At 48.9% G+C, this 24,075-nt stretch overlaps 1 protein-coding gene across 1 annotated transcript in view; it reads right to left on the minus strand.

Moving 5' to 3' along the window:
- Positions 1–20,303: 20,303 nt before the first annotated feature.
- Positions 20,304–24,075, minus strand: part of LOC121026006 (uncharacterized) — a 23,539-nt gene continuing 19,767 nt past the window's right edge. Inside the window, 2 exon segments of the mRNA XM_040468823.1 lie at positions 20,304–20,863; positions 20,866–20,935. Of these exon segments, the coding sequence (XP_040324757.1) occupies positions 20,304–20,863; positions 20,866–20,935 (630 nt within the window).

Below are 24,075 nucleotides of genomic sequence, written 5' to 3' on the forward strand. Positions count from 1 at the left end.
GTCCCCCAGTGAGATCTGTTTTCATAGTCGTTGCTCTGCCCGGAGGGAGGGGTGCTGAGTCCAAGGAAGAGGGCAGGGCTGTCTTGTGCTCGGGCAGGGACCAAACCGCACTCCAGCAGAGGACTCTGAGGTGAGACCTGAGGAAGGACTTCCCGTCCGGAAGGATTGTCTTCCATCTGGATTTTGATTGGAGGCTCTTTGATGAAACACAGAAAGCTGTTGTTTGGGGTGAATTTGAAGATGCTGAGGCTGGAGAGTCAAGGAACGATCTGAAGACTGGGACAGGGTGCGTCGTACACAAGGTTGTGTTTCTGGGCCCCCAGGATGGGCGGTGACCTTCAGCCCCTTAGCAGCACCCCCTGCTCGGTCATTCATTCATCCGTTGCGCCTTTATTGGGCACAGACCGCGTTTAAAAGAGGGCTCCATTAGGGGCGCCTGGGTGGCTCGGTTGGTTAAGCGTCTGAGTCTTGATTCCAGCTTAGGTCATGATCTCACCGTTCGTGAGTTCGAGCCCTGAGTCAGGCTCTGCGCTGACAGCACGAAACCTGCTTGGGATTCTCTGTTTCTGTCTCTGTGTCTCTCTCTCTCTGCCCCTCCCTTGCTTGCCTTCTCTCTTTCTGTCTCAAATTAAATAAACACTGCAAAAAAATTACAAATAAAATAAAAAGACGGCTCCACCAGTGTGACCTTGGATGTGATATCAGCCTTTCAGACTCCATCCCTAAAATGGGCTTAAAATGTCTTCTTCACAGGCAGGTGGACGATGGATGAGCTAACATATGGAAAGCAGCCAGTACATATGGCCATCAGATGGGGTGCCATCAGCTGCAAGGAACCAAAGACCCCACTTAAAGTGGCTTAACAGGAAGGGGGCTGTATCTCCCAAGACAAGGACTCCTGAGGCACACCCGTTCCCGGGTGGGTCTAGCAACTGAGTTTTTCACCTCTCTGCTCTGCTGTCCTCAGCTTATTGGAGGTGACTCTCCTCGTGGTCTAAAGATGACCAAAGCAATTCCAGCCACGATAGGTTCAGCTTAAAGAAATTGATACTTCCTCGGATGCCGGGGCGGCTCAGTCAGTTAAGCTTCTGACTCTTGACTTTGGCTCAGGTCGTGATCTTGTGGTTCGTGGGTTCGAGTCCCGCATCGGACTGACGGCGTGCAGCCTGCTCGGGATTCTCTCTCTCTTCTCTCTCTGCCCGTTCTCCGCTTGTGTTCTCACTGTCTCTCAACAATAAAGAAACTTAAAAAAAAAAAAAAAGGATACTTCCTTCTTTGAGAGTATTTAGTGGATTTCACTTCTAGTCTCATTGTCTTAGGACTGGGTCACATGGCCGTGCTCAATCATCTTGGGAAAGGGATATATATGAAGCCACCATGGTTGGCTTAGACCAAGCATGATTCACTGCTCCCAGGACTGGGGAAGGGTCACCTTCTGTGACCACAGGGAATGGTGACTACTAGAAGGTAATTTACGCTTGGCCATCAAGGGAGATGGAGGGAAGTTGGGGACACAGAAGGACAGAAATGACCCTTGGATAAGCAACCCATAGTCTTGGCCACAGTTACCTACCTACCAATCTACCGACCTACCTTTTTATTCTCAACTGTATGTCATATTTCCATTAAAAGAGAGTATGGGGGCACCTGGCTGGTTCGGTGGGTGAAATATACTACTCTTGATCTTGGGGTTGTGAGTTTAAGCCCCTCGTTGTATGTGAAGCCTCCTTAAAATTAAAAAAAAATGTTTCTTGTGGGAGATAAGATGTATTTTATTTTGATTATTTTATTTTATTATTAAAAAAAAATTTTTTTTTACATATATTTATTTTTGAGAGACAGAGAAAGACAGAGCACAAGTGGAGGAGGGGCAGAGAGAGAATGAGATACAGAATCCAAAGCAGGCTCCAGGCTCCAAGCTGTCAGCACAGAGCCCGACATGGGGCCCGAACTCACAAACCATGAGATCATGACCTGAGCTCATCCGACTGAGCCACCCAGGCATCCCTATTTTAGTTTATTTTTTAAGTAGTTCCTTGCCTAGTGCAGAGCCCAACACAGGGCTTGAACTCACCACCCCGAGATCAAGATCTGAACTGAGATCCAGAGTCAGACGCTTAACCAACTGAGTCACCCAAGCACCCCAAGACGTTTATTTTATTTTATTTATTATTTTTTTTTTTTAAAGAGAGAGTATAAAACCTTGCTGGCAAGAACCCTGTTGAGTTTTCTATTCCCCAGCCCCAGTCACATAGTAGGCACTTTATAAACATTTGTTGTTGATGATGACATACATAAATAATTATGAAATCATAGAGCAGTAGAGTTCCTACAACTTTCTTTCTTTCTTTCTTTCTTTCTTTCTTTCTTTCTTTCTTAATTCTTTCTAGGTGTAGGGGACTTTAGGAAACATAATTATATATATATTTTTTAAGTTTATTTTCAGAGAGAGAGGGAGTGCACATGTGTGCAAGAGGGGGAGGGGTCGAAAGAGAGAGGGAGAGAGAGAGAATCCCAAGCAGGCTCTGTGCTGTCAGCCCAGAGCCCGATAAGGGCCTTGGTCTCCAGAACCCTGAGATCATGACCTGAGCCGAGATCAAGAGCTGGGCGCTTAACCGACTAAGCCACCCGGGCGCCCCTAGGAAACATAATTTTTGAAGCGGCTGTTAAAATGTTGCTCTGAAATTTATTATGAGAGAATGATCAAGGAGGAGATACTGCAAAGAAATATTCCTTTCCTGCTTTACCAAAGTCATCTGCATTGAGAATCCCCCCCCCCCCCCGTTCCCCCCCCCCCCAGGTTAAACAGTTTTACAGTTTGCTTAACGGAACAAATCATTAGTGGCCCCCAGGGGCTACAAGGGTTAATCAGGGGACAGCAATTTCTTTTTTTGCTCCCTTCTACCAAGCAGGGCCCCTCTTAAAAATTAAACCACTGAGTCACGCATTGAAGGAACTGTCTGCTTGGGCAGCGTTCTGTTTCCCAAGCCTCCTTTCCTCTTAGCAGCGGGGAACTTTGAGGCCCATCTTCCACCTTGAGCCCAGAACTGCGGAGGGAGAAAACCTCTGTCATCTGGCACAGTTACGGGGTTTGTTAAAAGCTCATTTATTTGGTGTTCTCTCTGGAGCTGAGTGAGTGTAATTATGTGCATTGCTGGCGTTCCTGGTCTTTCCTCCAGAGGACATTTCCCCCTGAATTTGCTGATGTCTGGTCTTGACTGGACTTCGGGAGACCAGAGATCCGGAGGAGACAAACCTTTGCCAGTTAACAGGATAACCAATTAACTAACCCAGTGAGAGGGAGCATGAAAATGTCCATATCGAGCTTTGGATTTCATGGTCAGTCTTCCAGGTTCTAAGTCCTGTTTATTGGGCTGTGTCGATGGTGCTTCCGGCTCAGAAGGAAACACAGGCCCAGGTTACACACTGTCATAGGGAATGAATTGTTTCGTGTTCCAAACAAGCTGGAAGATCCCCAGGGTGGAGGCCATCAGTTGACCCTAAATCGCCCTTTCCCCCACTGCTTGTAAGTAATAGAATGTTCGTTGGGGCACATAGCCTCCTGGAGAAAAAAAAAAAAGCCCCTCTATTTCCCAGCTTGTTTGCAGCTAGGGGTGCCACGTGACTACGTTCTGGTCAATGGAACGTAAGCGGAAGTCGTAGATGCAACTTCTGGGAAGAGGGAAGTGTCCTTAAAAGAAGGGGTGGTTCTGGGTTCCTTCTAACATTTGCTTGGAATCTAGTCCTGATGGCTGGAGCTCAGGTGGCCATCTTGGGCTATGAGGTGGCATAGAAGGGTCAAGTGCCAAGATGGAAGGAACATGGGTCCCTAAGTGCCATATCAGTTCTGGGCACGTTATGGACAGGCGTGGTCCCCTAACATTTTCCTACTTGACATGTGGTCTGGAACCAGCAAATCAGAATCACCTGGGAACTGGTTAGAGCTGCAAATTCTCAGGCCCTACCCCGTACCTACTGAGCCAGAAACTCCGAGAGAGGGACCCAGCCCTCTGTGTTTTAACAAGCACATGGGGAACTCCGATGCACTTGATCGTGTAAGAACCATTGCACTAGACTATTAAACTTTTCCTCAGTTTTTCCTATTAAGGTATTTTTCATTGATTTTTCTCCCAAGATCTATTAAGAAAAAGTATTTAGAACTAGGACGCCCCTTTTGTCTTGTCTCTACCTATTTCCTCCTAATTTAAGAAGAGATATTATCAACATCAATAAAAAGATGAAAACACATAAATTATGTATAGGTGAGGGCAGGACTCCTTACAGCAGAAAATTTAGGCCAAGTAAGAGCAAAACTGGTAGTACAAGCTAAAAGTGTCCAGGGGTAAACAAGTTGAGCTCACGGAGGACCCTGTGATGGTTCACTGTAGGTGTCACCTGACCGGATCACGTACGCCCAGATATCTGGTCAAACGTTACGCTGGGTGTGTCTGTGAGAGTGTTTTGGATGAGATTCACGTGTGAATTGGTAAGACTGAGGAAAGCCAATTGCCCGCCCTAATGTGGGTGGGCCTCGTCCGATCAGGTGAAGGCCCAATCAGTTGAAGGCCCGAGTGCCACGATAAAGGCTGCCTCTCCGGCGGGGGGGGGGGGGGGGTAAGGGGGAACTCCCCTTGCTTGACTGCCTTGAGCTGCCATATCGGTGACTCATGTGTTCCAACTCCCAACTCGGACTGAAACTATGACTTTCCCGGGTTTTGAGGCTGAAGGCATCCAGGCTGGAACTACTGACTGTAGGCTGCAGATCTTGGGACTTGTTGGCCTTCTCAAGCAGGCTCAGCACTGTCAGCACAGAGCTGGACGTGGGGGTCGATCTCAGGAACTGCGAGACCATGACCTGAGCCGAGATCAAGAGCCGGACATTCAACCAACAGGGCCACCCAGGTGCCCCCGAATCTCTCTCTCTCTCTCTCTCTCTCTTTTTTAAATGTTTATTTATTTTTGACAGAGAGAGAGACAGAAAGACAGAGCATGAGTGGGGGAGGGGCAGAGAGAGAGAGGGAGACACAGAATCAGAAGCAGGCTCCAGGGCAAGCTGTCCACACAAAGCCTGACGCAGGGCTCCAACTCCCGGGCCGTGAGATCACGACCTGAGCCGAAGTCGGATCGTCAACTAACTGAGCCACCCAGGCACCCCAACTTCTCTCACATACAAAAGACCTCCAGGATAGGCATTCGAGAGCTGGTGCAAAGCTGTCAGAGACTGGAGCTCCCTCAGTCCTGGGGCTCTGACATTCTCAGCACGGGTTGTGTCTAATGGCCCAAGGTGGCCGCAGAAGCTCCAGTCATTACGTTTGCATTCCAGCCAGCAGGAAGGAGGAAGCGACGAAAAAGGGCACCCAATCTCCATTTAAGGACATTTTCTGGCAATTGCATCTGAAGTTTCTGCTTATATCCCATTGGCCAGAACGCAGTCTCGGGGTCACGTCCAGCTGTAAGAGACCCAGGGGTGTATAGGCTTTGCCTCGGCAGCTGTATTTCCAGAACGATGATTGGCAGACTCAGAGTTCACGCTCCCACATTGTATCAGGGGGAATTGGTCTCAACCGAGAGTGACTGAAAACCCTAAAAACAGTGGCTTCAACAAGAGAGATGCCCGGTCACATCGAAGTGTGGAGGAAGGCGTCCAAAACCAGTATGGTAACTCTTCTCTGGGAAATGCTCCTGCATCCAGACCCTTCGTCAGCTTCCTCTCATCTGTGGTGTGTGTCCTTCCTTCCTAGAGTCCTCTCGGGGTTCAGCGTGCCTTCTCAGGCTCCAGCCGGGATCGGTGCCTAATTTGTAGGGCCTGGCGCAACATGAAAATGCAGGGCCCGCATTCGAAAAGATTCGAAGGCAGGGCCTGCGTTCGAAAGATTATTCAGAGTTTCCACACGGACACAGCAAAGCATCAAACCAAATACGGGGCCCCTCTGGCTGCCGGAAAGGAGACAGCTTGTCTCGGCTCCGTCATGTCTGGTTCCAAGATGGCTTCTTCCCTAGCATGGCGGGCACGTGGGCCCCCAAAAGCTGAAGGTCAGGATCAGCTGCGACTGTTGATGGCGGCCTCGGGCTGGAGGGACGTAGGAGTTTCCCAGGGCTGTTGTAACCAAGTGCCACAAGCTGGGCGGCTTGAACAACAGAAATGGGCTTACAGTTCTGGAGGCCAGAAGTCTAAGATCAAGGTGTCGGCCAGGCTCCCTCTGAAGCCTTTAGGGGTGGATCTTTTCTTATCTCTTCCAGCTTCTGGTGGCCCCGGGCATTCCTTGGCTTCTGGATGTATCCTTCCAACCTCTGCTCTTGTCTTTGTGCGGTATTCTTCCTGTATCTTCACATGAACTTTGTCTCTGTGGCTGTATGTCCAAAATTACCCTCTTTTTTTTTTTTTTTTTAATGTTTATTAAGTTTCGAGGGAGAGAGAGAGAGAGAGAGAGAGAGAAAGACATAGAATCTGAAGCGGGCTCCAGGCTCTGTGCTGACAGCTCAGGGCTCGAACTCACGAACTGTGAGATCAGGACCTGAGCTGAAGTGAGATGATTAACCGACTGAGCCACCCAGGTGCCCCCAAATTTCCCTCTTATTATAAGGACACCAGTCAGATTCGATTAGGGCCCACCTTACGCCAGTATAACCTCATCTGTAAAAAAACATTCTTTTTAACGTTTATTCATTTTTTGAGAGACAGAGAGAGACAGTGTGAGTGGCGGAAGGACAGAGAGAGAGGGAGACACAGACTCCAAAGCAGCCTCCAGGCTCCGAGCTGTCAGCACAGAGCCGGACGCGGGGCTCAAACCCACGAACCGTGAGATCGTGACCTGAGTCAAAGTCAGACACTTAACCGATGAAGCCACCCAGGCACCCCCAACCTCGTCTTAACTTAGCTAACCACCGGTTTCAAGGACCCTACTTCCAAATAAGGTCACCTTCGGAGGTTGTCCGGGGTTAGGACTTCAACATATCTTTTGGGGGGACATAATTTAACCCATAATGCAAGACTTCTTACTCGATGACTCAGACTCTAAGAGCGAGTGTTCCCCCTCTCCCTCTTCCCCCCAAGCGAGACAGGATCTGCATGGCTTTTTTTTAATCTAGCTTTGGAAGTCACAACGTGTCACTTCTGCTGTTGTTTGAAATAGTCAAAAGCCCCATCCATGGAGGTCGGGTGTCCGAGCCAGCTCGGGCTGCTGTAACAAAGTATGACAGATTGGGTGGCTTAAACAACAGAAATTTGTTTTCTCCCAAGTTTTGGAGGCTAGAATTCCAAGATCAAGCTGCTGGCAAATTTGGTTCCTGGTGAGGCCTCTCTTTCTGATTTAGAGATGGCCACTTTCTTGCTCTGTCCTCACGCGGTCTCATTTGACCTTCATTACCTCCCTACAGATTCTAAGCTCAGCCACATTGTGGGTTAGGGTTTCAACCTATGAATTTGAGGTCGGGGGACGACACAATCCAGTCTGTAACAAAGTGCTTCAGTGTGGCTCTGCGAGTCTTTGCTGTTTTTAATATCCACCGCAGAAGAGGTGGGTTTACATTTGAAACACACTAATGAAGCATGCACACCTCAGGGATGGTTAGCATTTGAAAAACCCAAATCAGAAATCCAAGCTGCAAAGACAACTACCTCGAGCACATCAACGATATCTAAATCTGCATCAGAAGGCTCACCCATTACGATTTACATCTGTGGGAAATAAGTTTTCGTGGATAAAAGAAGCGATGCTCCAGACACGGGGAATTGACTGGAAATATACTAGCACCTCTGCCAGCGCCTGAGCGGGGGTCTATGAATCTGACAAGCCCAGGGACCACACACAAGGGGGCTTTCATGTGCGATTCGTGATTCACTTGGAGGCTGGCTATACTTGTTTTTAAATGATATTCAACAGAACACCTGGTAGCCAGGTTGCGAGAAGCGGGACCAGTAGCCTTTACTCTGTCATAGGCCAGGGCTCTTAACCTGAGGGTCAAGGATAAAATTCACAGGGTCTGTGAACTGGATGCGGGAAAAAACGGTATCTTCATTTTCACTAGCTTCTCACTGAAATTCAGCATTTCCTTCGATTTCGAACCTAAGCAACAAACCTCTGTAGCATTAGCCGCTGTGGCAGATATCTTGAAATATCATTTATGCTCATCAGCACTATGAAATGATGATAGTTATTCGATCTGCCACAGGAACTTGTTAGTTAATGATTTACGAAAGAAGCACATAAATATCTGTATCACAAATTTGTTTTAATAATTTGGTAATGATTTAAATGCTGTTGGCTTCCTTTGCAATCCGCTGTATTTATTTACGTTTAAGGACCTCCGTTCTGGAGGCTTCTGCCGTTCATCAGAGTTAAGTTAAAACTAGGTCATATGATCAGTAAATCCACATCGCTAGGCACCTGTAAGCTGCAATGCGTCACAATATGCTGACAGTGGAGGAGAAAGTCGGTCGGCCTCCAGTTCTTCTCCTGGTCACGCAGGTGCCACGGGTGACAAACATTTACCGTTGTACTGGCCGAGTAAGGGCATTCGCAACTGGCAAGCTGCACAGTAAACATAGAGACTAGTCACATCGATTTGAATCTGCAGATAAAAAGAAATGAATCTCGGGGAGCTTGCGTGGCTCAGTCGGTTGAGCGTCCGACTTCAGCTCAGGTGATGATCTTTCGGTTTGTGAGTTCGAGCCCTGCGTCGGGCTCTGTGTTGACAGCTCGGAGCCTGGAGCCTGCTTTGGAGTCTGTGTCTTTTTGCCCGTCCCCTGCTCGCACTCTGTGTCTCAAAAATAAATAAACATTAAAAAAAATTTAAAAAGAAATGAATCTCCATTAATATTTACCTTACGGCTTTTATGTATATTTTTAAATCCTAAATAATCAGAGAGAAACTAAAGTTGTCAATGCACCACAGCACAATGCTGAGGACAACAGCTCAAGAGGATAAGCCTTTGGTATTAGCATTTTTTGGCAGTCACATGACACAATAAATTTATGTGGCGTTTACCAAAGCCCCTAGGTCATATTTTTTTTTAAGTTTATTTCTTTATTCTGAGACAGAGCGAGAGCAGGGGAAGGGCAAAGAGAAAGAGAGCGAGAGAGAGAGAATCCCATGCAGGTTCCGCACGCGAGGCCCAACGTGGGACTCGATCCCACGAACTGTGAGGTCATGACCTGAGCTGAAATCAAGAGTCAGACTCTTAACCTACTGAGCCACCCAGGCGCCCCTCCGCCGAAGTCATATTATCCATGCATTTATTTTGTTTGCTCATTCATTTGTTCGTTCATTCCACAAGTATGCCTTAAGCACTGCTTCATGCGAGGTTCTGCTAGGTGCTCAGGTTCAAAGATGAATTATCTCTGCTCTCCACCCTCCCTTGGCACAATCTGAGGGGAGACGAGCAGCGAACAGTCCTGGGCCTCTGAGAGTAGGCTGCCTATGTAGGTGGACAGAAGGTAGGGGGCACTGGGGCTTGGGGGCTCCGTCTGGAAGTGACCCCTCGTCTGGTTGGAGGAGATGTGTTGGGGTAGGGAGATCGGAAAGGGTCCTCACGGCTGGTGGGCATGTGAATGCGTGACAGGCAGGAGGATGAGGCCAAAGCCTGGGCCACAGGGATTCGTCCTTCTTTGAAAGACTCTTGATTATATCATGGAGTCATGCGATGGATTATTTGGAGGGTGCAGGTGGTTTTTTTTGGGGGGGGCACCTAGACAAGACTTGTTATTTACCTCAACCTACTGAGATACTTTTCCACCCCTGATTAGTCCTACATTTTATACCAGGAAAACTGTAGAATGGGACTGGGATCCCTCACGCAGATCACTAATGGCAGCCAGGTCCACGGAAGGGAAGTGTAAAAGGGGACAGACACTTACCTGCCCTGTAGCTCTGGGGTGGGGCTGGGGAGAGAACAGTTGGACCACTTGGTCCATTTTGGTGTCATTTTGGCTTTAAATGAACCACTGAAAGAGATACTATCTGAGTGAAAAATCCCTTGGCCACAAAACATATGCCATACTCCGATGTAACGGCAAAATGCTTCCCTATAAAAAACGAAAAAGGAATCTGTGTCATCTAATTATACCCTAGCAAGTTCTCGTTCAATAAAACAATGACCATTGCCAATCACCCGTTTCCCTTCTACCCATGAGAGTGCCAGGATCCAGACATTTGGAATTTCACACTGGGGAGACTCTGAGGTCATTTGATGATGGAGAGTTTGAACTTTGATGATTCTTTTCCCTTTTTAGTGTGATAAAATTGGCCTAGATATTTTTGCCTTTCCAAATGTGCACGGGGATGTGGCTGCTGGTGGAGGAAGGCAGAGGCGGGATCTGGGCCTTTTCATCTTTGCATGGAAAATCAGAATTCAGGCCAGGCTGTAGTCACTGAGCTGTCTTACCACCTTCTGGCTGCCTCGGTTTAAGGAGGTTGCTAAAGCCCAAACCCTTCCAATTTACTAGATTTCTCACTGTGTCCAAACAGCTCAAGACCTTGTTGGCCATGGCTTAGCAGGAAGCTTCTGAGCAGTCCCCATCTAGAGGAGTCACTCCCTGTGATTACTGTTCAGTGGTCACTCTGTGTCTCCTCTCATTTTGGAGATTCTCTCTGCCTCTGTCTTCGGTGGCACCCCAAGTTCCCTGGATTCCACATTTCCTCTTTCTTGATTTTTCCCAACATTTGATGACTCATCTTGTCCTGCAGCTTTCTGAGAAAGGATGCATGGGCAGCAATGTTTTCAGATCTCGCACGTCAGAGAAGTATTTTTCTATGCTCACACTTAACGGATAGTTTGGCTGGATATAGAATTCTAAGTTGGATCGTTTCCCCCCGAGAATTTTGAAAGGCATTTTTTTCTCTTTTTTTCCCAAATTTCAGGGTTGCTATGGAGAAGTCCAGGGCCATACGGACTCTTAATCTTTGTGTATAATACGTATTTTCTCTTTAGAAGCTTTCAGGATCTTTGTCTCCAGAACTCTGAAAGTTCATGATGGTTTGCACTTATGTGGGTCTATTGTCATTCACTGTTGTATGTATTCTAATGGTTTCCTGTTTTTCTTTCTTCCTTTCTTCTTTCCTTTCTTTCTCTATCTCTCTCCCTCCCTCCCTCCCTCTCTTCCTTTCTTCCTTCCTTCCATCCTTCCTTCCTTGTTTTAGAGAGAGAGAGAGAGAGAGAGAGAGAGAGAGAGAGAATCTCAGGCAGGCTCCACGCTCAGTGCAGAGCCCCATGAGGGGCTCGATCCTGAGACCCTGCGATCATGACCTGAACCAAAATCAAGAGTTAGACACTCAAATGACTGAGCCACCCAGGCACCCCTTCAATGGTCCTTTTAATCTATAAGCTCATGTCCTTTAGGTATGGGATGTTTTCTTAAATTCTTTCTTTGATGTTTTCTTCCCTCCACCTCTGTTTTTTCTTTCTAAAACTCTGTTTATTTGAACTTTCAAGCTAATCATTTATAATTTTTTTCCAGTTCTCTTTTTTTTTCTTTTCTCGATTTTCCAGGAAACATTCCCAACTTTATATTCAACTTCTTCTACTTAATTTTTTTTTCATTTATGCTGTCATATTTTAAATTTCCAATAGCTCAAATTTGATTCTCTGGAAGTTCCTTTTTATTCCCTGAATTCTTCTTCTTCTTCTTTTTTTTTTTAAGTTTATTTATTTATTTTGAAAGAGAGAGAGTGCGGGGGCAGGGCAGAGAGAGAGGGAGAGAGAGAATCCCAAGAAGGCTCTCAGCTGTCAGCGCAGAGCCTGACATGGGGCTCGAACTCACAAAGTGTGAGATCATGACCTGAGCAGAAGTCAGATGCTTAACTGACTGAGCCACTCAGGCGCCCCTGAATGCTTCTTTTTAAAACTATTAAAAAAATTTTTTTAATGTTTTTTCATTTTTGAGAGAGAGGGAGAGGCAGAGAGAGAGGGAAACACAGAATCGGAAGCAGGCTCCAGGCTCCGAGCTGTCAGCACAGAGCCCGACGCGGGGCTCGAACTCATGAACGGTGAGATCATGACCTGAGCCAAAATCGGACACGTAACTGACTGAGCCACCCAGGGGCCCCTCTTTTTAATACTATTAAAATAATGTCTCCTCTGGGACCTCATTGATAGGCATGTGCACATACCTGTCGTGTGTTCGGGTAGGGTTTACATTCATTCCCCAGCATAGTCTGCTCCCTTCAGGAGGCTTTATCTGTTCCTTTTGGTCTTTGTTGTTCACATTAGAGGTTTTCCTAGATGTCTGGCGATCACCAGTTCTGTGCTGACATTTACAGTTGTGTGTCGGCCCAAAAACTGCTAGGACCCTCTGTGTGTGTGCATGTGGCCTGCCAAACGCAGACTTCACTCTAGAGCAGCCATTTGCAAAGTGTGGTCCCCCCGGCCGGCAGCAACATCACCTGGGAAATTCTAAGTAATGCACATTCTTAATCCCCGCTCTAGATTTATTGGCTTCAAAACCCTGGCTGTCTGTGTTTTAACAAACCGTCCAGGGGATTCTGAGAACCACAGTTCTACGGTGATCTGGCTAGGCTTTTTAATGGAGAAATGTCTGATGTCAGTATCCAACGTCCTCCCTAGAGGGCCCCTGAGCAGGAAGGTCAAGTGTCTGGGAGTTGAGTGGGCAGGAGAGCTTGGCTGGGGGCACGATATTGATAAGAAAACTTACACTTAATCTCTCTGTTTGCATTTGAGCATAGTACTTTCAGCAGTGCCTGGGATCTCTGTCCAAAGACTCTTTTCTTGACTTCTGTCCTGATAGTAGAGGTCCAGCCTTCTGCCTGGAGGGGGTGTTTGTGAGGGGACAGTTACTTACACGTACAGAGCAGGGAAGGCACCTGAATACCTGACTGCTTCTAGAAAGGACTTGCAGTTGATCAGTGTCACCTCCACTTCCAGAAGCACCTGCACGGCTGCTTCTGGGTCTTTGGAGGGCAGACAGGTTCTGTGATGCAATTCTGGTAGTTTCTCAGCGTTTCCCCACTGCCAGCTTAAGGTTCAGCCTTTTTTTTTTTTTTTTTTTTTTAAGAGAGAGAGAGAGAATGGGTGCAAGTGAGCGAGGGACAGAGAGAGAGGGAGGGAGAGAGAAGTGGGGGCTCATCAGAAGCGGGTCTTGTGCTCACCCGATGTGGGGCTTGAACTCGCGAACCGCGAGATCATGACCTGAACCAAAGTCAGATGCTTAACCAACTGACCCACCCGGGCGTCCCAGGGTTCGGTTTTCTTAGTGTTGCTGTAAGTTAGTCACTAAACAACCCTCTGCTTTCCAGCTTCCAAAACTCTGGGCTATTTTCGCCTTTCCTGTTCCCTCTATACTTGCAGGCAAATGCCTTTTAAAAATTCCTTTACTCTCATTTTCATGAGGTTTGGGAAAGAAGCAGAGGAATGAATGTATTTTCCAAAAGCGTTCCCTTCGGGGACGAGAAACTATAAACCATCAATGAGAGAGTAGGGTTTGCAGAATTGCACCTTGTTGCTGCTACTGTAATCCGCGTCAGGGCTGAGGCTCCAGCCGTGTTTGGGCCTCTCCGGCCCCCCTGGGTCAGGAGTCAACCATGGCTCCTCGTTGCCTATTGCCCGCAGCGTTTGTCCCTCGGGGAGCCGTTCACAGCTTGCTTAACTGTGCTGCATTCAGCTCGCCTGGCACACCCCCTGCCCGCCCCTCCCTTCTCCTGACCAAAGACATTGGCATTCCTGCCCCCTGCCTATTCTCTCACGCTAGAGGGTCTCCTCTTTCCCCTTGGCCTTTGAAAATCCCATCATGGCCCCAGGTCCGGCCGACGTGCCCTGTCTCCTTTTAGGCAGCCTCTGCGTGTGGCAGCTTCTCTCATCTCTCTACGTTCTGGGCCCAGCATCATGCTGGCAACACTGGCTGTTGAATATTTATTTCTTTTTTTTCCTTGATTTCAGCTCAGGTCATGATCTCGGGGTTCGTGGGATCGAGTCCCTCTCCGGGGTCCACGCTAACGGTGCAGAGCCCGCTTGGGATTGTCTCTCTGTCCCTCCCCTCTACTCAAAATAAACAAATAAACTTAAAAAAAAAAAAAGTGACAAGCCACATTTTAGCTCAGTCCTCGATTTCTCTTTCCTTATGGTGTTTCTCTCTGTACAAGACTCATGCTACAGTTGATTAACAGTTTGTTTTTTATAATAGACTTTTTGCCCGACGGATTTATCTTAAACACATGAAAAGTACATTGCCCAAACTGTTTTAACAGTTTTTGTTTGTTTTTTTTTTCAGAAACCAAAATGAAGCCACCGATACGATCCTAATCTGTTCTCCTTTTCTTATGTTCCCTTTCAAGGTCCTCTTAATCCACTTTTTAAAATATTGAGGTGGGGCGCCTGGGTGGCGCAGTCGGTTAAGCGTCCGACTTCAGCCAGGTCACTATCTCGCGGTCCGTGAGTTCGAGCCCCGCATCAGGCTCTGGGCTGATGGCTCAGAGCCTGGAGCCTGTTTCCGATTCTGTGTCTCCCTCTCTCTCTGCCCCTCCCCCGTTCATGCTCTGTCTCCCTCTGTCCCAAAAATAAACGTTGAAAAAAAAAATTAAAAAAATAAAATAAAATATTGAGGTGACGTTCACCCAACATACAATTAACCATTTTATTTTATTTTAAAGATTTATTTATTTTGGGGGACAGCACAAATGGGGGAGGGGCAGAGAGAGGGGGTCAGAGGAGCCAAAGCAGGCTCCAGGCTCTGAGCTGTCAGCAGAGCCCCATGTGGGGCTTGAACTCAGGAATAGGGTGATCATGACCTGAGCCCAAGTCAGCTGCTTAACGGACTGAGCCACTCAGGCCCCCCTCCCCCGTTTTAACTTTTAAGAAAATTAATTTTTTCACTGCATCATATACATAACATAGACTTCATCATTTTGTGTTTAGGCATTAAACACATTCACGTTGTCGGGCAACCATCACCACCATCCATCTCCAGAACTTTTGCAACTTCCCAAGCAGAAACTCTGCCCCCATTAAACACTAACTCCCCCCCCCCCCACCCCCACCCCCACCAGCAAACACCGATCTACTTTCTGTCTCTATGAATCTGACCACCCTAGGGACTTCAGGAAGGGGACTTATACAGTAGGTGTCCTTTTGCAACTGGCTTATTTCATATTATTTCCATAACATCCTCAAGCTTCAGCCTTGGAGCATATGTATGTCAGAATTTCACTCCTTTTCAAGGTCAAATGATATTCCATTGTATCCACGGGTTGTGTCTCCCTTCATCTGTCTGTGGGCACTTGGGTGATTTCCACTGTATATGAACTGTGGCGGTGCTGTATCCGTTCGAGTCACTGCTTCCTGATCCGCTTTTAACATTGTTGCAACGACACCCGGGCACAGTTTGGTATTTCGTGTAACGTTATATCACGCCTGCCTTCTTCCATGTTGCCACGTGGTCTTCATAATCTTTCTTCCTCCTCAATAGCTGCGTACAGTCCGTCAGAGCAACCCCATTTTCACGAGGAAATGCAGTGCCGGCGTAGACAAGTTCTTACAAGCCTCTCCATCCGCGCCTTTGGAAGGTTTGGACCGGGACCCGTTTGCAAAACGATCCCTGGGAGATCGGTCTGAGCCTGGAGCGCGGGTCCCTATCGCCGCCCCCACCCGCCCCCCCCCCCCCCCCCCCCCCCCATCAAAGCTTCAGGAAACAAAAGGAGACATCCAGTTCTCGAAAGCCGATAACAACAAGCTGAAAGACACACAGAGGAGTTTCTGTGATGTTCTATGCTGAAGACGGGAGGGGAAAGAGGGGCGAGAAGCAGAGCAGAGGTGCGCCTCCTTTGGTGACTCTCACAATGTACCGGAACGCCACCTCCCTGATTTGCCTTGGCCCCTGTCAAATGCCATAAGCAGCGCTCCGTGCTCCTTCCGAGCCTGGGGGGGAGAGGGGGGGCCGGTAGCAACGGAGGAGAAAACAGCTTTTGATGACCCGGGGACCCGCGGCTGACAGCCCGGGGTGCCCGGTCGGGGAAAAAAGTGTTTTGTTTGGCTTTGTTTTGTTCACACAGCCTCCTCTCCCAGCCCTGTTCACCTTTACAGCATCACCCGAAGCAACAAAGCCGCTTAATCACGCTGCCTTTTAAAACTTTGAACTAGACAGGCTGGATTCCTTATGGTAAAATCCTTTCCCTCCTGTTAAGAGCTGAAGGGAGCTTCCCTCATCAGCCTGGTTTTAAAACCGTCACACCAAGCGCGGAACGTTCTATAAATACCAAATGCAAACCTGGAGTTTGACCTTTAATTATTCTCGCCTCCAGCTTGACCTCCAGGTTCCACCATCTTCTTTCTACACATCTGTTCCCTTTAAACTCTGTCCGGAGCCTGATCAACCTTGATAATAATAATAATGAACAGATCTCCTTGGGAAGACTTTCACAGTCATCCGAAAACGAACGGGAATGGTAAAAGTGGGTGTGGTCTTTGCAGAAACGCTCAGCTGACAGCCTGTTCCGTCGCCTTTGATGCCAGAGGTTTGTATCGGTTTGATTGTCTGGAATCACTGCAACGACCCCCAAAGCAGGTAAAGCCTGTCTACCGACTTGGCTTCCTTTCCCCCCAGGGGGTGTCCTGGATGCATTTGTTCCGAAGCCCCTTAGTTCTGGTTATCTGCATAACAAAACGCCTCCAAATTAGCGGCTCAAAACAGCAATCACGTATGTTGCTTACAAATCTGTAGTCTGGGCGAGGCCAGTGGGGGTCAGCTCGTCTCTAGTCCATACAGTGTCTCTGGGGAGGCCTGAATGCTGGGGACTGGAGCCATCCGAAGGCTCCTTCACTCACAGATCTAGCACGGGCTCGTGAGATCATGACCTGAGCTGAAGCCGGACGCTCAACCGACCGAGCCACCCAGGCGCCCCAGCATTTTCATGACCTAGCTTCTGCTGTCTTCTCTTGGTGGACGCAGTCACGACAGCCTGATCGGGTTCAAGGGAAAGGGGACATAGACTCCATCCCTGGAGACGTCGTCGTCATTGGAAAGCCGGTGTCGCCTTGAGGAAGAGCCTGCGGGAGGGGAGAGATGCGGTGGCCGTGTTCATCTGCTGGGGTCGCCACAGCAAAATCCTACAGGCTGCGGGGCTTAAACAACGGAAATTTGTTCTTTCACAGTTCTGGGGGCTAAAAGTGTAAGAGCAAAGTGTTGGCAGGTTTGGTTTCTCCTGAGGTCTCTCTCCTTGGCTTGCAGACCTGTTCTCCCTGCGTCCTCTCATGACCTCTTCTCTGCGCGCACCTCCCAGGAGTGTCTTCCTCTTTTTATGTGGATGCTACTCCTAATGGATTAGGGCCCCACCCCTATGATCTCACTTAGCCTTAATTACCTCCTCATAGGCCCGGTCTCCAAATACAGTCACACTGTGGGTTAGGGCTTCAATGTATGACTTCCGGGGTAGGGGGGACACTACTCAGTCCATAGCAGTGGCCATCTTTGAAAAATACAACCTGCCACAGGCCCTTAGCTGTTTCTGTCTCTCCTTCTCCTCCCCCCGCCCCCCGAGTCTCCCAGCCTGAAATCATCTTTCTCAAGTGGTAAGTGGGTTAAAATGACCGCGTTGAGGTTGACCTGCAGGGGAGGCTTGGAAGAGGCTGCCCGTGAAGGTCTTTCCTTTCACGAGCCAAGTGCACCTGCCCAGTCCTGGGGTACAGGAATGTCTGAGGACTGGCAACGTAATCCTCCCCTTGAAACTGGCAGGGCCGAAGAGCGACAGCAGACCCTCTGGCAATCAGTTCAAATCTTGACCCCCGGGGGGGTTTGTGTCGTGTCACCTTGGCCAGGCTGCAGGGGCGTCTCCCCCAATTCCCTTCCTTTTATGGTTCCAGATCAGGGCTGGGCAGAAGGGAAATCTGCACAACATTTGGAAGGTGGAGGAGAAGCAGCTGTCACTCCTCTTTGGTCATTGTGGTTAGATGCGGTGAACGACAGAAGGTGCCGGAAGGTGCCGGAAGGTGCCAGAAGGTACCAGCTTGTCCTTACTCTCTTCTGCCCTGCATGCAATTCTGCTTCTCGACCGCTGGCCCTGCTGCACCACAGCCACGTCATGCCAGGCCGGCCGCCAGGTGTACAGACATATCTTCCATGGGCTTCTCCCCAAGCTCTCCTTCATGGCCCCGCTCTGGGGCTGAACTTCCCCTTCAGACCCTTCCTTTCCCAGACTCCACCCCCCACCCCCTCCTTGGGAGGTCTTGTTCCGTGACAAAGCCCTTACTCCATAACCCTGCTCGGTGCCTCTGCCCGGAGCAAGATTTGCACAAGGGAGGGGAGGGATACCCAATGGGTTCAGAGCAGAGTTTCTGGTCGACAGTGAGGCACACTTTGTCCCCATGCCTGGAATGGTGGTGTTGGAGATGGGGAAGGTCAACGGAGGCTTTTGCAAAGCTAGGAGGAGGCTAGGGCTGGGAGCGGGGCCTCCGTGAGGGGCCCCAGGCACCCTCTCTGCCGCAGAGCACTGCAGATCCTGGCTGTGGATGGTGTTCATTAGGACCAGCACCGAGGTCTGTCCTCACTTTTTCCGTGACAGCATGTCTCCCCTAGGCTTCAGAAACAGCGTACGCACAGCACAACACTGGAAAAAGCCCATGGTTCTGTGTACTCTGTGCTTCAAGGGGATGGGTCTTTCAGTGAGAACACCATCATAATTCCACAACATTAAAAACAAATGAAAACATCCAACAAGTTCAGAAATCAGTTTGATATGGTGAGCTAACTTCCTTTTCCTTTTTTTTTTTTTTTTTAATTTTATTTTAGAGGGAGAGCAAGCAGGGGAGGAGCAGACTGGGAGACAGAGAGAGAGAGATCTCAAGCAGGCTCCATGCTTAGTGTGGAGCCCAACGTAGGGCTCGATCCCATGACCCCGGGATCATTACCTGAGCCAAAATCAAGAGCCAGACGCTCAACTGACTGAGCCACCCAAGCTCCCCTAAAGATTTTATTTTATTTTTGTTTTAACGTTTATTTATTTTTGAGACAGAGAGAGACAGAGCATGAACGGGGGAGGGTCAGAGAGAGAGGAAGACACAGAATCTGAAACAGGCTCCAGGATCTGAGCCATCAGCACAGAGCCTGACTCGGGGTTTGAACTCACGAACCGCGAGATCATGACCTGAGCGAAGTCGGATGCTTAACCGACTGAGCCACCCAGGCGCCCTGCCCCTAAAGATTTTAAAGTGAACTCTATACCCAATGCGGGGCTCGAACTCATGAGCCCAAACAAGATCAAATCTTGGGGTGCCTGGGTGGCTCAGTCGGTTAAGAGTCTTTTCTTTTTTCTTTTCTTTTCTTTTCTCATCTCGTCTCATCTCTTCTCTTCTTTCCTTTCCTTTTTTCTTTTTTTGTGAGCTTTCAAGTGACTTTCAAGTGGTCTCAATCCCAACAGTGAAACATTTTAGTACACCCCCCCACCATAGGTTTATTTAATTACTTATAACTTATATTCACGTGCTAATGCTTTTTGCTAAGATCATAAGGCCATCTGCCTATGTGTGAGGTCCATTATTAACGATAGAAGTCAAAAAGCCATATTTCAAATTATCTTCTTGTCAAGTGTGAACTTTTTTTAAGTTTATTTATTTATTTTGTGCGAGAGAGAGTGCAAGCAGGAGAAGGGAAGGGGCGGGGGGAGAGAATCCTTAGCATGCTCTGTGCCATCAGCCCACAGCCTGATGCGGGGTTCAAACCCACAAATCGTGACTCATGACCTGAGCTGAAATCAAGAGTCAGATGCTTAACTGACTGGGCCCCCAGGTGTCCCTGATTTTTTTTTTTAATGTTGATTTATTTTGAGAGAGAGAGAGCAGGGGAGGGGCAGAGAGAGAGGAGAGAGAATCCCAAGCAGGCTGCCAGTGCAGAGCCCAATGCGAGGCTCGATCCCACAAACCACAAGACTGACCTGAGCTGAAATCAAGAGTCAGACGCCAAAGTGACTGAGCCACCGAGGGGCCACTGAGTGTGAAAAATTTTGTAAATGAACTAGCTCTCAATCTAAGAGAATTGTGAGCTCTGCCAGCTTCTTCCTAGCTTATGCTTTCATTTACAGTACTTTCTTTATGCCACAGTTTCGTTAGAGGAATCATTTCAAGCCCCTTGTCTGCTTTGTGATGATTAGTTTGGTTAGAGTGACATAATACAATCTGTAAATTAACTCAATATAGCACTTATAACAGGCCATTTGCTGAAGGTGAAAAATCATTTGAGGTGGAGGCTGTCCAAGTCATAGGACTGCCACTCTTGCCTCAGCATTCCTCACCTGTCACACTGGATGCCGAGCGGTGACATACAGCCCAAACAAGGCCCAGGGTCAATCTGCACGTTGCATATTGGTCATTGTAACAGTCGGCTCTTGCCGCAATAAGGCTGCGGAACAAACACTCCGAAACTCAGTGGCTTACAATAATGGGAATTTATTTTTCTTGCTCGGGGTCCAGCAGGGCTGTGGGGATCTGATTGATCTTGGCTGGGCTTGGCTATTTCAGGCTGCAGGTTGGCCGGGAGTGGCTCCGGGTTGCAGTTTTTTGTTTTTGTTTGTTTGTTCGTTTTTTTTGAAGTGGTTGACATCTCTATTGCTTTGGAGGTGGGGGGCAGGTGCTCAGGAGCTCTTGGTGGGGCGGGCCGCTTCCTCTTCACCGTCACAGGCTTCTGGCGGCGAGGGATGGCGCTGGCTGTGCGAATGGCGGCCACGTACGGATCTGGGTGGTCCTTGTTCTTGTGGATCCTGTACCTGATGCTTCCGAGGGTGGCCGGGGCGTTCTTGTTCATGGTGGTCCACAGGTAGGGGGTGGTGGGTTTTCCCTGGAGGGATCTCCACTTCATGACCACCACTACGCGTTTGCCATCAGCCCCAGACTTCACGCCCACAGTGTAGAGATGAATCAACCCGTTGTCGTTAGAGCCTTGTGAGCCTTCGGGTTATTGGGGTCAGTGCTGAATGTCTGCTTGTTTCTCTCTTTCTCTTTCTTTAAATTACACTTTGTTTTTAAGTTTATTTTTGAGAGAGACAGAGAGAGCGCACAAGTGGGGGAGGGGCAGAGAGAGAGAAAGACACACACACACACACACACACACACACACAGAATCGGAAGCAGGCTCCAGGCTCCAAGCTGTCAGCGCAGAGCCCGACGTGGAGCTCGAACGCACCAATCGTGAGATCATGACCTGAGCCCAAGTCGGAGGCTTCACGGACTGAGCCACCCAGGCGCCCCTGCTTGTTCCTCTTGATCAGGAGCTCCAGGCGACAGATTTGGGGCAGGTCTGGAGCCCAGGCTGATGTGACTACAGCCACCTAGGACCTACAGTGGGAGACACCACAAAGTCATGTGGTCAGCGGTGTTATTTCCATTCCACGTGAGCCGTGAATTAGGATCAAGAAGCCAAACCACCATAGTGACAGAAAGGAAACTTCTGGCATTTTCTTCCTACCTGTATTAACTCCCTAGGGCTGCTGTGACAAAGCACCACGTGCTGCGTAGCTTAAACAACAGAGGCGTGCCGTCGCACGGTTCTGGAGGCCAGGAGTCCAAGATCAAGGTGCCGGCAGGGTTGATTCCTTCCGAGGGCCCCAAGGGGGCCTCTGTTCAAGGCCTCTCTCCCTGGCCGGTCTTTTTCCTGTGTCTTTTCATGTGGTCTTTCCTCTATGTCTGTCTGTGTCCAAATTTCCCTCTTTTATAAGGACACCAGTCCCATCCTAATGGCCTCGTTTTTAACTCCGTGACCTCTGTAAACATCCCATCTTCAAGTAAGGTCACGTTCAGGGGTACTGGAGCTTACGGCTTCAACATACCAATTTTGGTGGGATGCCAATTCAACCCATCAACCCTACCCCTCAGAGGACTGTCTGGTGTATCACGTAGGGTGTGTGTTACCCGGCTTTGGAGACTTTCTGGCATAGAGACCAGTGGAGAAAGTCTTCCTGTTGGCCCAGTGGTGAGAAAAGGGTAAAGGCTTCAGACTTTAACACCCCACCCCCGCCCCGCAACGATCAGAAGAAACTGTGACCTCTTTGGCCATGCCATCCCTTTGCCACCACATCTCACAGTTTGCTGCGGGGGGGGGGGGGGCGGAGGAGGAGGGGGTGCGGAATCTGTGCCGTTGGCTATAACTCGCCACGGAGGCAAACCCTTCGCATCAGTCTTACTGCCTGTGAAATGAGTAACTTCACCTTCCTTTTTTTTTTTTTTTTTAATTTTTTTTTTCAACATTTATTTTTTGGGACAGAGAGAGACAGAGCATGAACGGGGGAGGGGCAGAGAGAGAGGGAGACACAGAATCCGAAACAGGCTCCAGGCTCTGAGCCATCAGCCCAGAGCCCGACGCGGGGCTCGAACCCACGGACCGCGAGATCGTGACCTGGCTGAAGTCGGACGCTCAACCGACTGCGCCACCCAGGCGCCCTGACTTCACCTTCCTTTAATGGGGTGTTGTGAGGTTTAATGTTTGCCAGAAGAGCCCCAGAGGAAAGGGCAGAATAAATCCTCCCGGTGATTCTGCAGAACTACCCTGCCTTTCTTGTTCGTGCTCGGGAAGGCGTCCAGGACAGCCGGTCGGGCTCACACAAATTTGTGTTCCAACAACCCGGGTAGAATGGGCCGGTGTGGATGCACGCCGTAAATAACCTTAACACTTTACAGGAGCGCGTGAGGAGGCAATTCTCCTGGCCGGCTGCCCCCATAATGCTGGCCTGATTCAGTCCTGAGCGATGTGGCCCACATGTGCTCCTGCAACCACAGGGACAAGTGTCCCTTCTGCCATGTCAGCTGTTTCTGTTCTGGCATAAATTACGCACGCTGCAGTCATTTCATTAAGGAATTACATCTCTGGGGGGCGCCCGGGTGGCTCAGGCGGTCATCATCTCACGGTTCGTGGGTTCGAGCCCCGCACTGGGTTGTCTGCTGTTAGCACGGGGCCTGCTTCGGATCTTCTGTCTGTCTGTCTCTCTCTCTCTCTCTCTGTGCCCCCCCCACTCGAAAAATAAACAAACATTAAAAAGAAAAAGAAATTACATTTCTGATGTGACGTGTCGGGTTTCCAGAGGTGAACAGAAAAGGCTGCCATTTCCCCCGAAAACAACCATGCTCCCCGACACCTGGCCACGGGGGACAGGACGAGGCACCAGCAGCCACATGCCATCACACTCGACGACGACGACGACAAAGCTGTAACAGAGTGCTCGTCAGCTTCCTTTCTTCCTCCCCAACCCTGCGCCTGGTGTGGGAACATTCCAGACATCTGGAATTATGACCAGTTAAATGCAGTCAAACGCAGATTTCTTTCTGTGGAAATATTCTGATCTCAGACCCAGGAGGGCAGGGATATTGGGTAATTGCCATCCTTGCAATAAACATATTATGGAAGTTTATAAACTCGGCCTATCTCTTGGCCGCTTTAGGCTTCTGGTGTGCCTGGGATGGCTTTGATTTTGAAATCACTGAGGCGATAGGCAGACTTTTCCTCTCCTTGCATTTGCAGAGCAATCTGATAAACACATCTGCGGCAAGTCCTGTTTTGGCTATTTTGGGGCAGACCAAAGGGTAGGTTACTTTTTATGAAATAAATACATACAGAGCATGCATGTGACCCAACGGGAAGAATGGAAACTATCACAAGATATTCTGTGCACACGATATCTAATCTCCCTTTGAGACAGAAGAGATTCAAATGAGCCTCTGCCATTAAAACTTTGATTATCAGAAACTTCATTTTAATCAGGGCTCGCCATAAACTCTGTGTGCTCAGCTGACGTGTGTGTTTAACATTCTCGATATTATACGCTGTTCCAATTATCCCAATTTTTCCTTTAAATTCAATTTCCCAGGGCCTTGTGGTGTTCGGCTAATCAAGCTCTCACTTTTTAAAAAAGTGTTTACCTCCAGTCTCTCTAGACACGCTGTGTATATACACAGGCACCAGATCTAGGGAGTATATACACAGGCACACAGGCACCAGATCTAGGGAGATGTCGGGGTGCTTTACAAGGCAGGGCCAAACGCACACCCACCGTGCGGCACTTTTGCTGATGACGAGGCGACTCCGGGGCCCGCGGAGAATCCACACGCCGCCAGTTGCAGGCCTGATCACTTCAATGCCTTGCGGGAACATT

The sequence above is a fragment of the Herpailurus yagouaroundi genome, unplaced genomic scaffold, assembly GCF_014898765.1.
Source record: "Herpailurus yagouaroundi ecotype Mexico unplaced genomic scaffold, PumYag 67793, whole genome shotgun sequence".
In the NCBI taxonomy this organism is placed as follows: domain Eukaryota; kingdom Metazoa; phylum Chordata; class Mammalia; order Carnivora; family Felidae; genus Herpailurus; species Herpailurus yagouaroundi.